Genomic DNA, 19,278 nt, shown 5'->3' with positions numbered 1-19,278 from the left:
GTATAAAACTGCTGAATCACTATATTATTGTACATCTGAAACTCATATAACACTGTACATTAACTATACTGGAATTAAAATAAAACACTTAATAAAAAAATAAGTAAAAGAAATTTATCCTTGCTCCTAATTTTATTTCTTTATATCTAAATTCAAATGGTTGGCATTTCTCCAAGGTTCTGTTAGGACCTTTACTTTCTCCATTTTCTTCCTCTGGGTTTTCACTCACTTCCAGAGCTGCCATTCTCATAAAAAGCTGAGTTACACCCTTTCAGCCAGCGCTGGTCTTTGAGCTCTGCCTGCACTTCCCTGCAGCCTCCGTGACACATCTCCCCTCATCTTCCCCACCAGGACCCTGGATGTGTGGTGGGGTCAGAGGTGCCTGTTGCCTTGGCCACCAGGGCCTCCTCAGGCTCAGATGCTGCTCCATGGGAACCCCCAATAGGTCATCCAGAAAACACTGCAGAAAGCCCTGGTTGCCTCCTAAAGCACCAGGCCCACATCCCCAGCTGTCTGCTCTTTACTCCCCGTGGGTGTGTCCCATAGGCTAGACCATTACAAGGCCTACCAGTCCTTAAACAATCTTTTTTAAAAACTAATTATTTTTATTAACATATAATATATTATTTGCCCCAGGGGTACAGGTCTGTGAAGTCCTTAAACAATCTTAAGCTGATCTGGGTCCCCTCCACTTGCCAAATCCACTCCATACTCCCTGCCTCATTCTTTGTTTACCCTCCCCCTTCCCACACCCCTAGCCCAGAGGCTAGTCCCAAAGTCGGCCTTTCCCCCAGGTTCTTCCTGGCACTCTCTCATTTTCTCTCTCTGAGACTTACTAATTCTGCCTTACCTCAAGGTCACCGACCTGTTGTTGCCTTTACCAGGCCCTGATGCTCAGAAAGTCACTAAATGAATGGAATGAGTCCAATTTACTCAAAGCTTTTCTGGAACACCTGAAACTAGGCTTTCAACATGTTAAGTGCCGAATATTTATTGAATTAAATTTTATTTTTTTAAGTAAGCTCTACTCCCAACATGGGGCTCAAACTCATGACCCCAAGATTAAAAGTTATATGCTGAGCCATCCTGGAGCACCCAAATTAAATTTTAATGGGCTTATCAAAAGAAATGAAATCTTGCCATTTGCGACGACGTGTATGGAACTAGAGGATATTATGCTGAGCGAAATAAGTCAATCAGAGAAAGACAATTATCATATGATCTCCCTGATGTGAGAAGCAAAGTGGGGGGTTTGGGGGTTAGGGAAGAAAAAAATGAAACAAGATGGGATCAGGAGGGAGACAAACCATAAGAGACTCTTAATCTCACAAAACAAAGGGAGGGTTGCTGGGGCAGGCGGAGAGGGTGGTTGGGTTATGGACATTGGGGAAGGTGTGTGCTATGGTGAGTGCTGTGAAGTGTGTACACCTGATGATTCACAGACCTGTACCCCTGGGGCTAATAATACATTATATGTTAATAAAAAAATAAAAAATAAAAAAAATTTTTAATGGACTTATAAGGTTACATGGAAATGTGAATGCGGTCAGAAATGCACTTTTCTTTATCTAAGTCTCTGCATTAACATATTTTAAGTACATTTCAGCAAGCTTACTTTACCTTTTGTTTTGTTATCCACCTCATCTCCTGGAAGGCCCAGACTTTTTTTCCCAAAATCAGGTCCCACTGACTTCAAGGGTGCTCTCTGGAACTTTTCACTCCTCTTGTGGGCAAACAGCAAGGAGGAAGATGAGGAATCCGATGATGAGGAGACTGTATAATCCATCAGTGGGTCAATACTGCTCCCAGTCAGCCAATTAAAGGAGCTTCTGCCATCTACAAACAGGCACGACCAGAGCATGTCACAGCAGGCTCAACACTGCCCAACCCTGCCAAGACCACCCCACCCCACCACTGCACCTGGTGGAGCACTGCCAACTGCCAGACACACTGTGTGCGACAAGGGATGCATCATTCTGTGGCACCTGGGGCCTCCACGTAATCCCCTGCCATTGTCACTGGGGACAGCTCCTCTAGGGAGACAGCCACATCACAGCAGAAAGACAATAGGCAGTTTACCAATAGGTTACTAGTGAGTGATCGGAGGCAGCTCAGGTGTTTGAGCCTGTGTCCTCATTTGTGAAGCAGGAAACACCCCATCTGCTCCTTCAAGCCACTGTGATCATTACAGGAATGACACCTGGTATCTCCTATAAGGTACTAAAGATTCATGACTTCTAATATAATGTCATAAAATATTCATGGTAATTATTCAAATCATTTCTACTTCTAGAAACAATGAAACATGAAAAAATTTACACAAAGGAAAAACATCTGAAATGTTTTTATGAAATCATTTAAGGTATTTTACTCTACAACTTGTACTTCTCTGATCAAAGGAAACAGGTGAACAATTCAGGAAAGAAAAGTTTAATAAACTATAAACACAATAAATGATTTTGATTTAGCTCTTCAGTACTTTGCTTTTGAGATAAGGGGTTTAAAATGTGAAACCAAAACAAAACATACATGTACTGTTACTTTTGTTTTTTTCTAGTCAAGAACAGTCCTTTTTTATTTTTGTTTTTTACTGTTAAAATTTAGAGAACACCAAATTAACTATTTTAATCATGTAAAGTGTACAGAACTAGGGTGTCACACTGTTGGGCAACCATCACCACAATTCATCTCCAGAGCATATTCCATCATCTTAAACAGAAACTCCATATCCTTTAAACACCAGGTCCCCATCATCCCTCCCTTGCTTTCCCGGTTCCAACTCAAAGAATTTGATGACTCTTGGAATCCCAATACTTTTCTCCTTTGACTGACCTATCTTTTCTGTGGTTCTTACCACTTTTTTCTATTATTGTTTCACTTCTCTTACAGTCAATGTTCTTGCAGTGGAAGCCACTTCCACAGATCATATTGCCTTGTGCAGAGCAGGCAGGTGTTCAGGTGTGATAGTTACCTGCAGTTTGTGTAGGTGTGAAGTCATACTGTTGTTGGGTGGCTCGTATCTGCCTAGCCTTCACCCCTTGAGCTAGGAGGGATCCCTCCTGGGTCCGGGTCTGGAGAGCACTTTGGGAGGCCTGAGTCTCAATAAACATTGGAGTGAAAATAGTACTTCGGAAACGCCAGTCAGAATCAATGGTATATTCCTGCACGTAAGAGAGTTCCAAATGAAATAATGGTTCTTCTTTAGCAACACTGAAATATTTTTATTAAAATTCATTGCTACTATCAGTAAATACATAATTTCATGTATCTCTGTGGAAAATAGCTGAAGAAACTTCCTGAATTTAAACATTTTAACTAAATAATTATTTGCCATCTAGAAATAGTGATTAGTATTGGGGGAGAAAAACCGTATTTCTCCTCGTTCACATTCTGCATTAAATGGCTTAATGCCAAACCTAGTGGTGGCACCACAACACTAACAAGCTGAAGGGCTCAGCTCCTTCCAAAGTCCCACTATGTGCTCAACACTAAGAAAGTCACAGGAGAAGTGCAAGCAAAACAGTCAGGCTCAGCTAGCCAGGCTAGCAGATACGAAGTGAGCACATCTGTAAATATGTAAATCATCACAGGTTGTTAAGGCTGCCAGGAGAAGAGGCAAACTCAGTGTCTACCATATGGATGGGGAGGAGGATGGCATTACCGAGAAAGGAAAATCTAAGTGGAGGCTGAAAGGGGAACAAGTGTGAGCATGTCAAGAGAGTGTGAGCATACGAGGCTGAAACAAATGTGTTTCAGAAAGGAACGTGTAAGTATTCCAAGTAAAATAAGAAGCCCAGTACAACTAATCATCAGAGAAACACAAAACAAAATCACAATGAGACATCACCTCACATGTGTCAGGTGGCTCTGATCAAAAAGACAAGAAATGACAACTGTTGACAAGGATGTGGAGAAGAGGAAACCCTCAAGCACTACTGGTGAGAATATAAATTGATGCAAACACTAAGGAAAACAGTACAGAGGTCCTCAAAAAATTAAAATTAGAAATACAATATGATCCAGCTATTCTAATTCTGGGTATTTATCCAAAGGAAACAAAACACTAACTCAAAAAGATATATGCACCTCTATGTTCACTGCAGCATTATTCATAATAACCAAGAAATGGAAGCAACTTCAGTGTCTATCGATGGAAGAATGGATAAAGAAGATGTGATGTGTGTGTGTGTACACACATATGCAATGGAATATTGTTGAATCATGAAAAAGAAGGAAATTTGCCGTCTTCGATAACATGGATGGACCTTGAGGGCATTATGCTAAGTGAAATATGTTAGACAGAGAAAGGCAAATACCACATGATCTCACTTACATGTGGAATCTAAACAACACCAAAACAAAACAAATTGAACTGAAAAAGATACAGAGAACAAACTGGTGATTGCCAGAGACAGAGGACAGAGAGGAGGGGTGGCAGGACGAGGGAACATGGGTGAAGGGGGTCAAAAGGTATAAACTTCCAGTTAAAAAATAAGTAATTCATGGAGGTAACATGCATAGCATGGTAACTACAGTTAATAATACTGTATTATATATTTGAAAGTTGCTAAGAGAATAGATGTTAAAAATTCTCATCACAAGGAAAAAATATTTGTAGCTATGTGGTGTTGGATGTTAACTAGGCTTACTGTGGTAATCATCTCACAATACAAACAAATATCAAATCATTATGTTGTACACCTGAAACTAATATGTCATACATCATTTATATCTCAATAAAAGCCAGTTTAACTCTTAGAAAATGTTGACTAAAAGATAGGAAAAGCTTATAAAATTTATTATTACAGAGATAAGTACTTCACCTGAAATTCGCATTCTGACAGAGGATGCTCAAACACAGGGTTTGGATAATCTGGACTCATGCTGGTCATTTCAAGCAGAAAATCTGTTGCTAAACTTAAAAAGTGCATTTCTATCTTTGGAGAATATAAGGAATTTAGTGCCAACAGTCGGTCCAAGATATTTGAAGGTAATCTAGTCTCATGGCTCCAGAAATTTCGAATAATTAATCTGAAAAGCAGAGAGGAAAGAAGCGTATTTCTCAGATATTGGCAAATAAGAAAGAATGTCCTACACATGGTGTCATGTGGAGAAGGCAGTCTGTCATCACTATAAAACTTAACATAGAGGAAAACCACATCCAAAATTGTATAAGGAGTTTAATCTGAGTTATGAGCAATAATATGCATTGAAGGAAGGGAATATTCCAAAACCTTAGCATATTTAACAAGAGGTGAGGTGAAAAACTGGATGATTTTTTTTTAAGGGTCTTTTTTTTTTAAGATTTTATTTATTTATTTGAGAGAGAGAGCACAAGCAGGCAGAGAGGCAGAGCCTGAGCAGAGCCTGATGCAGGGCTCAATCCCAGGACCCTGAGACAATGACCTACACCGAAGGCAGAGAATTAACCCACTGAGCCACCCAGGTGCCCCAAAACTGGATGATTTTTTTCTCATCTCTACTACCTGGGGAATCTTCAATGATGAGTATATAATATTAACTATCTGGAAATTGAGAAAACACCTTAAGAAATTATATGTATTCCTTCACTGCCTTGCTAAAACAATTCACTCCAAAAATTACTGCCATAAAATATTCACAACTTCAACTACTTAAAAACCAGGTTAGGCTTAGGGCACCTGGGTGACTCAGTTGATGAAGAGTCTGACTGTTGATTGCAGGTTATGATCTCGGGGTTATGAGATCAAAGCCCACATTGGACTCCACACAGTGTGATTCTCTCTCTCTTCCTCTGCCCTTCCCCCTACTTAAAAAAAAACAAAAACAGGTTGGGTTTTACAATTTATGAATGCTTTTGAAATCCAAATAAAATTTAGAATGGAAAATTGAAATATAGAACCATACAAAAAGTTTATACCCCTTCTTATATAATTAGTACTTGATAAAACACTCATAAAACTAATAGGGTAGGCATTTTAGAGGAAAACTGTGGGGATTCATAGTGTTTGGATGGATAAACCTGACTTGTATATACCTCCCTGGATGAGACTAATTGAAAAGCAAAAGAGGAGTGCCTAGATGCTGGGTGTCCTCTGAAGTTTCTTGGCTGAATGCAGGCGGATTCCTACTTCAGCTCATGGGTCTCATCCAGGGAGTGGGGTTTAAAATACAGGGACATGTAGTGGTCACGTACTTCACAATCTCCTTGCCTTGCACATGGTGTATTAATTAAACTCACAATAAAAGCAGAGACAAAGCTTGGCTCAAGGCCTTTCACCACTAGGGCATCTGGCCCTCAGGCCTCTCCTTTCTCCTACTAAGGTGTTGGGAATAATCCTTTTATTCACCATCTCAGGCTTTGCTGGCCAAACCCGACAGAAAATAGTAATCACGTTTTATTTCCCTATATAATTAATATTATAGTTTTCTCCTATTTCTAAAGTTTCAAACATCTCACTTAATATTAATATGTATAGTGTGATTTCAACTATTTGAGTTAAATGAGAAACATAATCATCATTACAGATCTTTTCATTTTAAGACACTGATTCACTGCATGAGCAGAGAAAGATTTATTCATACCACTTTTTAAAGAGTTTTATTTCTATTTAAAATAACTTGTCAGGGGGCGCCTGGGTGGCTCAGTGGGTTAAGCCTCTGCCTTCGGCTCAGGTCATGATCCCGGGGTCCTGGGATCGAGCCCTGCATCGGGCTCTCTGCTCAGTGGAGAGCCTGCTTCCTCCTCTCTCTGCCTGCCTCTCTGCCTACTTGTGATCTCTGCCTGTCAAATAAATAAATAAAATATTAAAAAAAAAAAAAAACTTGTCAGGATTTTTAAGTCTTAATGTTAAAATACCTTTTTATTGAACACTATGAATGGAGAAAGCAAAGAAAATGCTAATACTATAAACATAATTCTAAAACTGCTGAAAAATACTCAGTGTCAATCTAGAAATATCCCTAAATTTATTTGTCCTGGCCCAATTATTCCAGGAGGAGCACATACTGAAGCCCAGCATTCTCATCGATCAACCCTTGAATCAATACATCTTTTGCCAACTTAAATACTTCCCGAGACTCATCATCTGCTTGACTTTCTGGATCTCTGAGAAAAAAAAAAAAAAGACAAAACATTAGCATTGTCTTCCATCACTTTTGTTCAATCCCAATAACACTATCCAGAATTAAAGTTAAATAATCTGGCCTTTCTGGGCACCTGGGTGGCTCAGTTGGTTAAGCGACTGCCTTTGACTCAGGTCATGATCCTGGAGTCCTGGGATTGAGTCCCGCATCTGGCTCTCTGCTCAGCAGGGCGTCTACTTCTCCCTCTGACCCTTCCCCTTCTCATGCTCTCTCTCTCTCTCTCAAATAAATAAATAAAATCTTAAAAAAAAAAAATCTGGCCTTTCCTGTGGTACTTTAACTTCCCAAATCATAGCAGAACTTACCATCATGCGTATGTACCCTGACACCCTTCTTTAGGGCCTCTGCAAGCCTATCCAAGTGCCTGTCACCACCCTACCTGCAATGTGATAGGGCTTAGGTACACAGGGCAGAGGGGGTGGGTAATGGAAGCAGGGCTGCAGAGGCTCCCTATGAATGCTAAGAGGTCCTAGGACAGGCTCACACCCTACAAGAAGTGGGGTGATGGAAGTCCTGTAGGATGAAGGCATCCCAGAGTTCACTTCCTTAATTTTGTCAAATTTTAGAGGGGTAACTATAAAAACAAATTACACTATTGACTCAACCAGTAATTGCACACTCTGAATTCCCACAGGTACATAAAAGGAGTTAAAAAAAAAGGATACATGTCAATATACTAAAATAAACTTGTTTTAATTATTTTAATTATATGTTTAAAAATACTTTATTATTATAATCTGTTTCAGATTGCTATAAGCACCCAAAAGCCCCCTTAAAAATTAATAATATAAAATGTTAATGTAGTGGGATGCCTGGGTAGCTCAGTCAGTAAAGTGTCAAACTCTTGATTTTGGCTCAGGTCATGATCTCAGGGTCGTGATATTGAACCCCATGTCAGGCTCCATGCTAGGTGTGGCATCTGCTTAAGACTTGCTCTCTCTTTCTCTCTGCCCCTCCACAGCCATCCCCTCCAAAAAAAAAAAAGTTAATGTAAACCTTACCGGTAATTGTCATGAACCCACATTAGAATATTATACATTTGTTCCCTGCATACTGGAGAAGGATGAGAAATGAATTCTACAACAGGATTCAGAAGTTCTTGGAGTTCTACAGGTTTCAATTTTGCCATCATTGTATAAATTATGTCCAAACACACTTTCTGTCTTTCATCATCTCTGTAACAAGAGAGATTTTTTTTTTAAAACACACTAATTTAACAAATTATACTTTCAGATATGACAGGTAACATTTTCTTCTTTGTGCTGTTCTGTATTTCAAAATTTATTACAATGGGAACATAAAAATTACATCTAAAAAAATTACCATGAGCTAGAGTATTAAAAATAACTAAATTAATTCATTAATCCATATCCTGGATTGGATACTAGAACAAAAAAAGGAACATTAGTGGGAAAACTGGTAAAAGTCAAATAAAGTCTAGTTTAGTTAACATTAATGTACTGAAGTTAATTCCTTAGTTTTGACAAATGTACAACGATGATGTGACATGGAAAAACTGGATGAAGGGTATGTGGGAACTTTGTGTATTAGTTTTCAAATACTCTATAAACATAGTTATTCCAAAATAAAAGTTCATTAAAAAAAAACCCCAAAATGTCAAATAAAATAAACTAAATAAAAAGGATTTCACATTTTGAAAAAATGATTTCAAGTGCTAGGCCACCTGGCAGGTCAGAAGCAAGTTAAGGTTAGTCTGGGCCCCAGATAAGGTGCACACCTGTTTTATGTATCTTTTCTTCCTTAAAGCACCCAGCTTAATGCTTTATACACAGTAGGCACTGAGTAAATTTCTAATGAAGGATACTACAACACAACAACATATACTCTTTGTTATTGGCATTTATCAATAATTTATCCCTATGTAAAAAATATGTATACAGACAAGACTGGAAGAGAGTACAGAGAAATAAAAATATTGTAAGTGATCAAAAGCATCTTTTAATATTCATTTTAATAGTATAATGTGAAAATAAATGAACAATTTTAACAAATAATGGAAGCCTCCTAGTTAGCAAAATGGATACAGAATTCAAAACCATGCATTTTAAATCTGAGAAGAGCCTTAGAGAACGCTTGAGATGTGGCTTCCCCAAAGTGCCAGGCTAGCAGAGGCAGGAGGGTCAGGCGCCACAACCTTTTATTCTGATTAAAATTTAACAAATACATATTTAATGAAAGCCTACGAGTTCTTTCTGAGTTGAAGGAGATAGCTGAACAAATCAAAAATTTATGAGCCATCTGCCTCTGAGAATATAGGGCTAGCCTCACACTTACCTGTGTCTCATGACTTGAATGAAATCCTTGCTCTTCAACTGTAAATAGAGATCTGTTATTTCCTCCGCACGACACAACACCACCTCCAGACAGAGGGTCTTCATTACGCCGTGAAATTTTGGCAGGAGGAAGAACACGGTGTTCATAAACCTAACCAGTAGACATGGCCAATGAGTGACAGGACAGTTGCAGACCCTCTCCTGCAATAGGACACTCACCACAACTGACATCTTACCTATCGGCCAGAGGAGGAAAGTTCTTCACGGCTTTGTTCAAGCACACAATAAATTTGTCCTCCATCGTATTCTGATGTTGCTTCAACTGCTTAATGATTAGTTCATACACCAACTCCTCCAATACCTGAAAAATTAAGTTTTTTTCAAATTCAGGTGGAAACTTATGTTGGTTATGGATTTGAATAGTTAAGTGAACCCAAGGAAGGTGTTCAATGCTATCACCTTCAAGGTAAAGGTGTTCACAGGGTATAGCACCAAGAGCATGCACAGGTTGGCATAACCACTGGGTACAAGAGGTTCTGGGGCTATGAGTTTGGGTGAGCCAGGCCATAGACATGCCTGCTTTGTGCTGCTACCACTGGAGGTGTCTAGCACCTGTCAGACGGTAGGTTGATAAAGATTAGTGCTTCCTTCTGACACCTGAAATACTGCTAACAAGTCATTTGAGAAGCTGAACTGAAATCAGTGACTAAATCCCGTGTAAGCAGACTCTATGATGCCAGTGTTCACATCTCTGATCCAATATTCACATAAACCATAATTTTCATGCAACTTTATCTAAACAACCAACTCCATCACTGTCTATCTCCCTATATCCTGTTCTTTCTTCATCACATACTACTATCTACCATGATAGATTCGATTGTGTATTGTCGGTCTCCCCTCACCAAATGCTAGCTTCCTGAGGCAGGGAGGGGCTTGGCCTGCCCTGTTCCTGGCTGCGCCCCATAAGCCCAGAGCCAGCTAGTAAGTACCCACCGTGCATAACCAAAATTATAAAAGAATACAATATGGGTGAACAAGAGAAGTCAAGTGCATGCTCACACATACTGATGACTATAGACTACACCTCAAGTGCCAAAAGCAGTTCAGTGGTTAGAATATGAGTGACTCTCACTGACTTCTTTATATTTCACTGGTTTTCTAATTTCTACACTAAATCAGTACCATTTTATATTCAGAAAAGAACCATGTACAACAAAAGTGTTTATCATTCTAACTTGGATTTTAATTGAAGAGAGATTAAACCTGGGATCTGCTATAATTTGCTCCATCTGAACTGAAAACTTAGCATATTATGTAAACTGAAACCCAACAACTAGGGACATTAGAATCATGTAATAATAATAAGGTTGTTCTGAATTTTAAAATTTTATTTTACAAAAATAGCTGGTAATCCCTAAAATAAATTATAAGTGAAGACTGATCTCCCTAAAAGGGTCTATTTCCCTTAATTTTCTTCTAAACAAAATAAATGCCTGACTAGCAAAATGGGCAGGGGTGCAATACACTGTGTTGGGTTACCCTGGGTGCCCTCAGGACCTCCGACTTCCCTAAACCTCTCCTCATCCAGCCAGAGAGTGAAAGTAGCCCACTTTCCACTCTCCATCTTTTCCTTCAGGAAAGGATAGGGACTGGAGGTGCAAAGTTAAGAATCATGAACATATAGGCAGTTTTCAAAAACACAGGCTGGATGGTTGACAGGGGAGCAGGGGAGGAAAAGAGGACCAATATCAGAGCTAGGGAGGCGGCCAGGAAACATGGAGCTAAGGAAGGGAGAAGAAACTGCCAGGGAAGTAGGAAGAGAGCCGAGAGGGTGTCCCAGAATCAGTGACAAAGGGAATCAGGAGGAATGATCAACTGTGTCATCCTGGACACACTGCAATGAGACCTGGCAAGAGCAGCTTATCACAATGAGTAACAGTGGTTTTGGAGGCTTCAAAACACACAGCAACTCACTTACTAATCATGGGAAGACAGTAAGCATCATGGGATGTAGCAGTAAGCATCATTCCACTATGCTATTTTCAAGTTAAGTTAGAACATGCAATTTCCATGCACTGGCCCATGAACTTTACATACATTTATAATAATCACATTCTTTTGAGAACTGCAGTACTATGAATGTATATTGCGCTAAAAGAATCAATTAGGTTATTCTCACAATCCTGTAAGTGGGCAGGGCACACAAGACTGAGAAAGCTCCCTGAGGTACCATGTCCTGTCTGACAGCTATATTATGTCCCAAAATGGAAGTAGGGGGTTTTACTAGTTAACTTGGCCCTAACTAACCATGGCAAGTATCTAACAGAGTAATTTTCTCCAAAAGGAAATTCTGACACTACCTTCAGAGGAATGAAAGCTGATTAAGTACTCATATTCTGACTTTCAAAATAAAAAGCTACCAATCTTTAAATGTTTACCAAGTTTCCAAGTGTTTAAAAAAAATCCCATGTCCTCTTTAAAAAAATACTAAGTGCTGGGGATGTGTGGTTGGCTCAGTCATTTAAATGTCTGCCTTGGGCTCATATCTTCATCCCAGGGTCCTGGAACTGAGTCCCGCATCCAGCTCCTTGCTTACCTGCTTCTCCCTCTGTCTGCCATTCCCCAATTGTGCGTGCTCTGTCTGACAAATAAATAAATAAAATCTAAAAAAAAAAAACAACCCTGAGCACTGTATATAGTAGGAAAGAGTAAAATATTAATGGATGGCCACTTTGGTTTATTATAAAGGATATAAGTAACAAGTGTTATGATAAATCAAAACTGGAAAAGAAGTATTTATTTAAAATTGTGTAACATACTCACATTTTCTTTCTTGGTAATATATCGGAGAATAAGTCCTAGAACTTCTGCTGCTGCCGCATACACCTCTTTATATTTTACAAAGGACATATTACTGACCAAAGCTTGAAAGTATCTGTTACAAATACAGAAAATAAATATGCATCATAATACATTCTGTTGACATAAAAATATAGTAACTTTGGTCCTCGTACCACATTAAAACATGATTGAAATTATTTGTGTGAAAACATATATATAAGATGTACTTAAGGCTCTGACATCATGACCTGGAAGGCACATTAAAGTCCGCAGTTCAATCACAGAGGACCTGCTGCAGTCAAAGCAAAACACAATGCTGGATGCTATAAATACTGTAGTAAAAAGAAAGCTACTATCCAATATCATGATTTACTGACAACTCTTGAAATCCATCTGCTATGAGAAGAGGACAATTAAATGAGAAGGAAGAGTGAGCACCAGTGTCGTGCCCCCAGACTCCAGAGGCCACATCATGTTAGCCTCCAGTTCAGTTGTCATCTGGGGGAATCAAAGCTCTAAGAGAGGGAGTAGAGGCTGCAGCTACAGCAGAAGTACAGCGACAGGCAGCACAGAGACAGGGCAGCACAACATCCAGGCATCCCTTTCAGGTCATGATCCAGTCAAATGATCCCACAGAGTATGTGTTGCTTTCAGGGCAAATGCTAAAAATATGAGTTTGGAAAATAAGAAAGAAAATACCTAACACTTCCTATTTGCTAAAACACACTTGAAAAAAATTACACTAATTTTGAAAAACTTAACTTTCCCCATTCACTCTTCTCCCTTTCACAGTCCCATTCACAATCTTCTCCCAAATGACCTCTAACCCCAACTACTTAAATTTCAGTAGAAATATTTTAACATGGGTCTAGGTCCTTATGTTTATCAAAATTAGACCACACTCCAGTCTGTCAATCCAATTCATCCATACTTTTTTTTTTTTAAGATTTTATTTATTTATTTGACAGACAGAGATCACAAGTAGGCAGAGAGGCAGACAGAGAGAGAGGAGGAGGCAGGCTCCCTGTTGAGCAGAGAGCCCGATGCGGGGCTTGATCCCAGGACCCTGAGATCATGACCTGAGCCAAAGGCAGAGGCTTAACCCACTGAGCCAAGCAGGCGCCCCAATTCATCTATACTTTAACCTGAAAAAGAAGCAAAGCCAAAACTCCTCGATACTCACTTTATGCTCTCTATGCCACATTTTGGGTCATATGGAGGCAAATTATTGGCTATTACAATGCCTAATAATTGAATTCCTACTGAATTGTCTTTAGAATTAGGATCTTTATTGGAAAACTTCTCAAATATTAACCTGAAACATAAGCATAAAGAACATGCATAGGTTATCATATAGTAAATAAGCAGCAAGAAGACTTAAAATTTTCTATGCATAATTTTCAGGGTAAGAAATACTTTGCCTTTCCCCACATCTAACACCCTTCTTGCTAATACCCTCTTTGTATGCATTCAGGTTATTCTAGCTGTGTAACACAGACAGACAGGTCTCTATTTCTTATGATCTAATTATTTGCCCAAATTCTCCCTTAGTTGATACTGAAACCTTAAAAGTTTTAGCTTGCCTCAGGCTGTGCTAAGAGGAATCAAAGAAAAGAAAAGTCTTACAGTCTATCCCTGGGCTGGGAGAGTGAGAGGCAGAGGGCATCCCACATGCCCTGTGTGCTAGAAAGCCAGAGGTGAGCTGGGAGATGGAACATGGCCCACCTGGAGGAATCTTTCTGCACAGAGATGCTTCTAGTAAACTTCAGAGGTTGTAATCTTACTAGTAGCAATATTATATCCTTACAAATGATGTGATTTCAAATTTTTTTCCTTTTTCTATCATTTCAAGTAATTAAATTTCACCAGCTACATTTTAAAGATGTATAAATGATATTGTAATATCTAGTAAATATATACCTGTAAGGGACAGATAAACAATCCTTCCAGCATTCAACAAGGGTTTTTATAATTTCAAGGTTATGTCTAAACACAGCTCTTTTTTGATGAAAAACATGTTCCATTAGGAAATGAAGCAATCGATTTGCCAACACTTCATCTTTAGGGACCCCCTAAAAAGATACAGAAACTATATTAATATATAGCATTCCATTCTAGAAAAGCACTTTTTAAAAATCTTTTATTTTTTATTATTTTCAATTAGCTAACATATAATACATCATTGGTTTCTGATGTAGTGCTCAACAATTCATTAGTTGTGTATAACATCCACTGCTCATCACCACACATGCCCCCCTTAATACTCAACACCCTGCTATCCCATTTCCCCACCCTCCTCCCTTCTGTAACCCTCAGTTTGTTTCCTGGAGTCCAGAGTCCTCTTCATGGTTTGTCTCCCTCTCTGATTTCTTCCCATTCAGTTTTCCTTCCCTTCCCCTGTGGTCCTCCACACTATTCGTTATGTTCCACATATGAATGAAACCATCTGATAATTGTCTTTCTCTGACTGACTTACTTCACTTAGCAAAAGCATTTTTTCATTTAAATTTCAGGTAGTGAACATACAGTGCAATATTGGTTTCTTGAGTAGAATTTAGTGATTAATCACTTAAAAAAAATCCAGTGCTCATTATAAAAGTGCCCACCTTAATATCCATCACCCATCTAGCCCATACTCCACCCACCTCTCTCCGCCAACCTTCAGTTTCTCCTCCTTAATTAAAGTCTCTTATGGCTTGCTTCCCTCTCTCCTTCTTTCTCTTCCCCCTTTGCATATGTTAATCGGTTTTGTTTTTTAAATTCCACATGTGAGTTCTTGGTATTTATCTATCTCTGACTAACTTATTTCATTTAGCATAATACACTCTAGCTCCATCCACATTGTTGTAAATGGCAAGTTTTTATTCTTTTTGATGGCTGAGTAATATTCCATTATATGTATGTATCTTAATCCATTCATCAGCTGATGGACATTTGGGCTTTCTCCATAGTTTGGATACTACTGATAATGCTGCTATGAACATCAGAGTGCACATATCCCTTCACATCTGTATTTTTGTATCCTTTGGGTAAATACCTAATACTGCAATTGCTGGATTGTAGGGTAGTTCTATTTTCAACTTTTTGAGGAAACTCCATACTGTTCTCAGGGTGGCTGCACCAGTTTGCATTCCCATCAACACTGTAAGAGGGTTGGTTCCCTTTTCTCCATATCCTTGCAACATCTGTTGTTTCCTGAGTTGTTAATTTTAGCCACTCTGACTGGTGTGCAGTGGTATCTCATTGTGGTTTTGATTTGTATATCCCTGATGATGAGTGAGGTTGAGCATCTTTTCATATGTCTGTTGGCCATCTGGATGTCTTCTTTGGAAAAGTGTTTATTCATGTCTTATGCCCATTTCTTAACTGGGTTATTTGTTTTTTTGGCATTGAGTTTTGTAGATTTTGGCTATTAGTCTTTTAATAGATATGTTGTTTGGGAAGATCTTCTCCCATTCCACATGCTGCCTTTTAGTTTTGTTGATCATTTCCTTCCACTGGGCAGAGCTTTTTATCTTAATGAGTTCCCAATAATTCATTCTTGCTTTCCTTCCCTTGCCTGTGGTGATGTATCTAGTAAGAGGCTGCTATAGGTGAGGTGAAAGAGGTTGCTGCCTGTGTTTTCCTCTAGGATTTTGATGGTTTCCTGTCTCACATTAAGGTCCTTCATCCATTTTGAATTTATTTTTGTGTATGGTGTTAGAATGTGGTCCAGTTTCATTCTTCTGCACGTAGCTGTCCAGTTTTCCCAACACCATTTGTTGAAGATTGCCTTTTTTTTTTTTTAAGGATTTTATTTATTTATTTGAGAGAGAGACAGTGAGAGAGAGCATGAGCGAGGAGAAGGTCAGAGGGAAAAGCAGACTCCCCATGGAGCTGGGAGCCTGATGCGGGACTCGATCCTGGGACTCCGGGATCATGACCTGAGCCAAAGGCAGTCGTCCAACCAAATGAACCACCCAGGCGTCCCGCCCCCCTTTTTTTTTTTAAAGATTTTATTTATTTATTTACAGAGAGAGAGGGATTACAAGTAGGCAGAGAGGCAGGCAGAAAGAGAAAGGGGGAAGCAGGCTCCCTGCTGAGCAGAGAGCCCAAAGCGGGGCTCAATCCCAGGACCCTGAGATCATGCCCTGAGCCAAAGGCAGAGGCTTAACCCACTGAGCCACCCAGGCACCCGTCCTTTTTTCTATTGTATATTCTTTCCTGCTTTGTCGAAGATTAGTTGACTGTATAGCTGTGGATCCATTTTGGAGTTCTTTATTCTATTGCATTGATCTATGTGTCCGTTTTTTTGCCAGTACCATAATGTCTTGATGATTAAAGCTTTGTAAAAGAGTTTAAAGTCCAGGACTGTGATGCCTCCAGTTTTGTTTTTCTTTTTCAGAACTACTTTGGCTATTCAGGGTCTTTTGTGGTTCCATACAAATTTTAGGACTGTGCACTGTTTAATGCAATAGGGATTGCATTAAATGTGGAGACTGCTTTGGGTAGTATAGACATTTTAACAATGTTTGTTTTTCCAATCCATGAGCATGGAACTCTGGGAAAAACATTTTTTAATCCAAAAGTCCATTTATAAAAGAAATCCACCAGTCTACTGAGGCTTCTGGCTTCTAATGAAAAACCTGTGAGTGATTTTTCAGTTCCAACCACAGGCAGTATAAAAGGCTTTACCTGGCAGGCCTCATGGGCAACCTGCCCTCATGTACCAGGCTGGAACACAGTGCTCTGCAGTCTCCAAGGGTAGCTGCAGTTAGACCCCTAGTCATCCATGACCCATACCCTCCAGAGCGGTGATGCTGTGTCATATCTTTGCATTCCTAGCCCAGGCACCTTCATTCCTTGGTCTTTTTATCTTCTTTAGGGGTTTCTACTGAGACCTCCTTATAGGGAGGAAGGGCAACTCTGAAAACATTTTCCCCTCTCTGATTCAGTCTCCAGTGCTTTTCTACTCCCATCCCTTCCCCCTCACCTTCCTTTCAACTCCAGGATCCCATAAAACTTCTGAGCCTTTAATTCAGGGCCCCCTCAACAGTAAGATGACACCCAGATCTGTGTTAATCCACCTGACCCTTGATCAGATGCATGTTGCAATGTTCCATGGGGTAAACAGACAGGGGGAGTCAACACTTCCTCTAACTTTACCCTCTTGCTTGTACTACCACAATAAATGATCAAAGGTTTCACTTGATTTTCACTTTGACTCACTATTGCTTTATGCAGCTATTGCGACACCTAGCAGTTCAGCTCTTTCAAGCTCAGACAAGCACCTGACATTGAACTCAATCTTTCCCATTGGCTCCTAAGTTAAACTATATACACTCTAACAATTTTTTCATGTTATTAGCAGAGTACAAATTATTTTATCACATTAAAGCTAAGAAATCAGATGCCTGGGTGGCTCAGTGGATTAAAGCCTCTGCCTTCAGCTCAGGTCATGATCCCAGGGTCCTGGGATCGAGCCCCACATCAGGCTCTCTGCTCAACAGGGAGCCTGCTTCCCCCTCTCTCTCTGCCTGCCTCTCTGCCTACTTGTGATCTCTCTCTCTGTCAAATAAATAAATAAAATCTTTAAAAAAAAAAAACCCAAAAACATAAAGCTAAGAAATCTAAATTTGGTTTATTGTGAACTAAGGCACAATCAGATATAGACACATGTAAAAACTCTATATCCATATATTATGTTTACTAAGGAATGTTCCCAGGATACTACTACATGAAACCTTTTGTACTAAAGTTTTTAAGTGATGGGCAAAGCTCTAGCACACAAGAATCTGTACTGGGGGAAGCCACAAGAGTGCTTCAGTATGACACAGCATCATTCACCTGGTACCCACTTTTTTGGGGCAATCTCAACCATTACTGGGCCAGAGATAATACTAGGGAAGAAAGTAAGCTGGCAAAACAAATGCCAAAAAATCCAGGGATGTTAGTTTTAGCAGAATTTTTCAGGACCCCATATTCAGGGCCTATTGATATTTACTTCACACTTATTTTTTAATAAATCAGTTATCTAGTTTCCAAGCTCTAAGAAAAGCAACAAACAAATCAAACATTTGATAGCTTAAAAACAAAAGCAAAGTCAGAGGAATTATCAAAAGTAGACACAAAAGAAAACAGAACTAAAGCAAAATGAGGCTATTTAGTAGAGCAGCACCACAACAATATGACAATTAATGCTAAAAATAACTTTTATCATTAAGAGAAGCTTGTATTATTTGTCATATATTCCATTTATGATATCGGCAAGAGACTGATAGTACTACATAAAAGATATAGCCATTCTTACCACAGGAGTAGCTAATCCTGTCCATGAAAGAACAGTAACCACGATCTCAACCACCATATAGTGAATTCCTCTGCCTCCATTATTTTCAGAAACCACCAGCTGCAGCAAGGGACTTAGCCAGTACTTTGCATAAGGGCGAAAGACCTACAAGAGAATTTAAAAGTCAAATATCAATATTTGATATCAATATCAAATCAATATTTGATATCTGATATCAATATCAATATCAAAATTTGATATCAAAATTATCAAAAAATTGTTTTGAATAACCAAAATATCACTTTAAGAATCTATCTTCTAGGGGTACCTAGATGGTTCAGTGAGTTAAGCTTAGGACTCTTTTTTTTTTTAAAGATTTTATTTATTTGACAGAGAGAGAGAGATCACAAGCAGGCAGAGAGATGGGGGGGAAGCAGGCTCCCTGCTGAGCAGAGACCCTGATGTGGGGCTTGATCTCAGGATCCTGAGATCATGACCTGAGCTGAAGGCAGAGGCTTAATCCACTGAGCTACCAAGGTGCGCCAAGCACAGGACTCTTAATTTCAGTTCAGGTCATGATCTAGGGGTCCTGGGTTAGAGCCCTATGTCGAGCTCTGTGCTCAGCGTGGAGTATACTTAAGATTCTCTTTCTCTCTCTCCCTTCCCCCCAGCCCCCGCTCGTGCTCCATCTCTGTATCTCTGTCTAAAATAAATAAAAATCTTAAAATAAAAAAGAATATATCCTCC

The 19,278-nt window shown here is 39.3% G+C and overlaps 1 protein-coding gene across 2 annotated transcripts in view; it reads right to left on the bottom strand.

Moving 5' to 3' along the window:
- LOC111155445 (protein kinase, DNA-activated, catalytic polypeptide) overlaps positions 1-19,278 on the bottom strand; it is a 222,726-nt gene that overhangs the window by 67,957 nt on the left and 135,491 nt on the right. For both annotated transcript variants that reach the window (XM_022515606.1, XM_022515607.1), the window contains exons 49-59: positions 18,553-18,696; positions 14,184-14,335; positions 13,447-13,578; positions 12,246-12,357; positions 9,656-9,780; positions 9,421-9,570; positions 8,127-8,300; positions 6,989-7,087; positions 4,824-5,031; positions 2,972-3,161; positions 1,621-1,836 (exon numbers count right to left, since the gene is read on the bottom strand). In XM_022515606.1, coding sequence (XP_022371314.1) covers positions 1,621-1,836; positions 2,972-3,161; positions 4,824-5,031; positions 6,989-7,087; positions 8,127-8,300; positions 9,421-9,570; positions 9,656-9,780; positions 12,246-12,357; positions 13,447-13,578; positions 14,184-14,335; positions 18,553-18,696 — 1,702 coding nt within the window. The remainder of the gene's footprint in view (positions 1-1,620; positions 1,837-2,971; positions 3,162-4,823; positions 5,032-6,988; positions 7,088-8,126; positions 8,301-9,420; positions 9,571-9,655; positions 9,781-12,245; positions 12,358-13,446; positions 13,579-14,183; positions 14,336-18,552; positions 18,697-19,278) is intronic.

The sequence above is a fragment of the Enhydra lutris genome, unplaced genomic scaffold (genome assembly GCF_002288905.1).
Source record: "Enhydra lutris kenyoni isolate GAN:26980312 unplaced genomic scaffold, ASM228890v2 scaffoldscaffold41, whole genome shotgun sequence".
NCBI classification, from domain to species: domain Eukaryota; kingdom Metazoa; phylum Chordata; class Mammalia; order Carnivora; family Mustelidae; genus Enhydra; species Enhydra lutris.
Note: the sequence above shows the minus strand (reverse complement) of the source record. Positions and strands in the feature narration are given on the sequence as shown.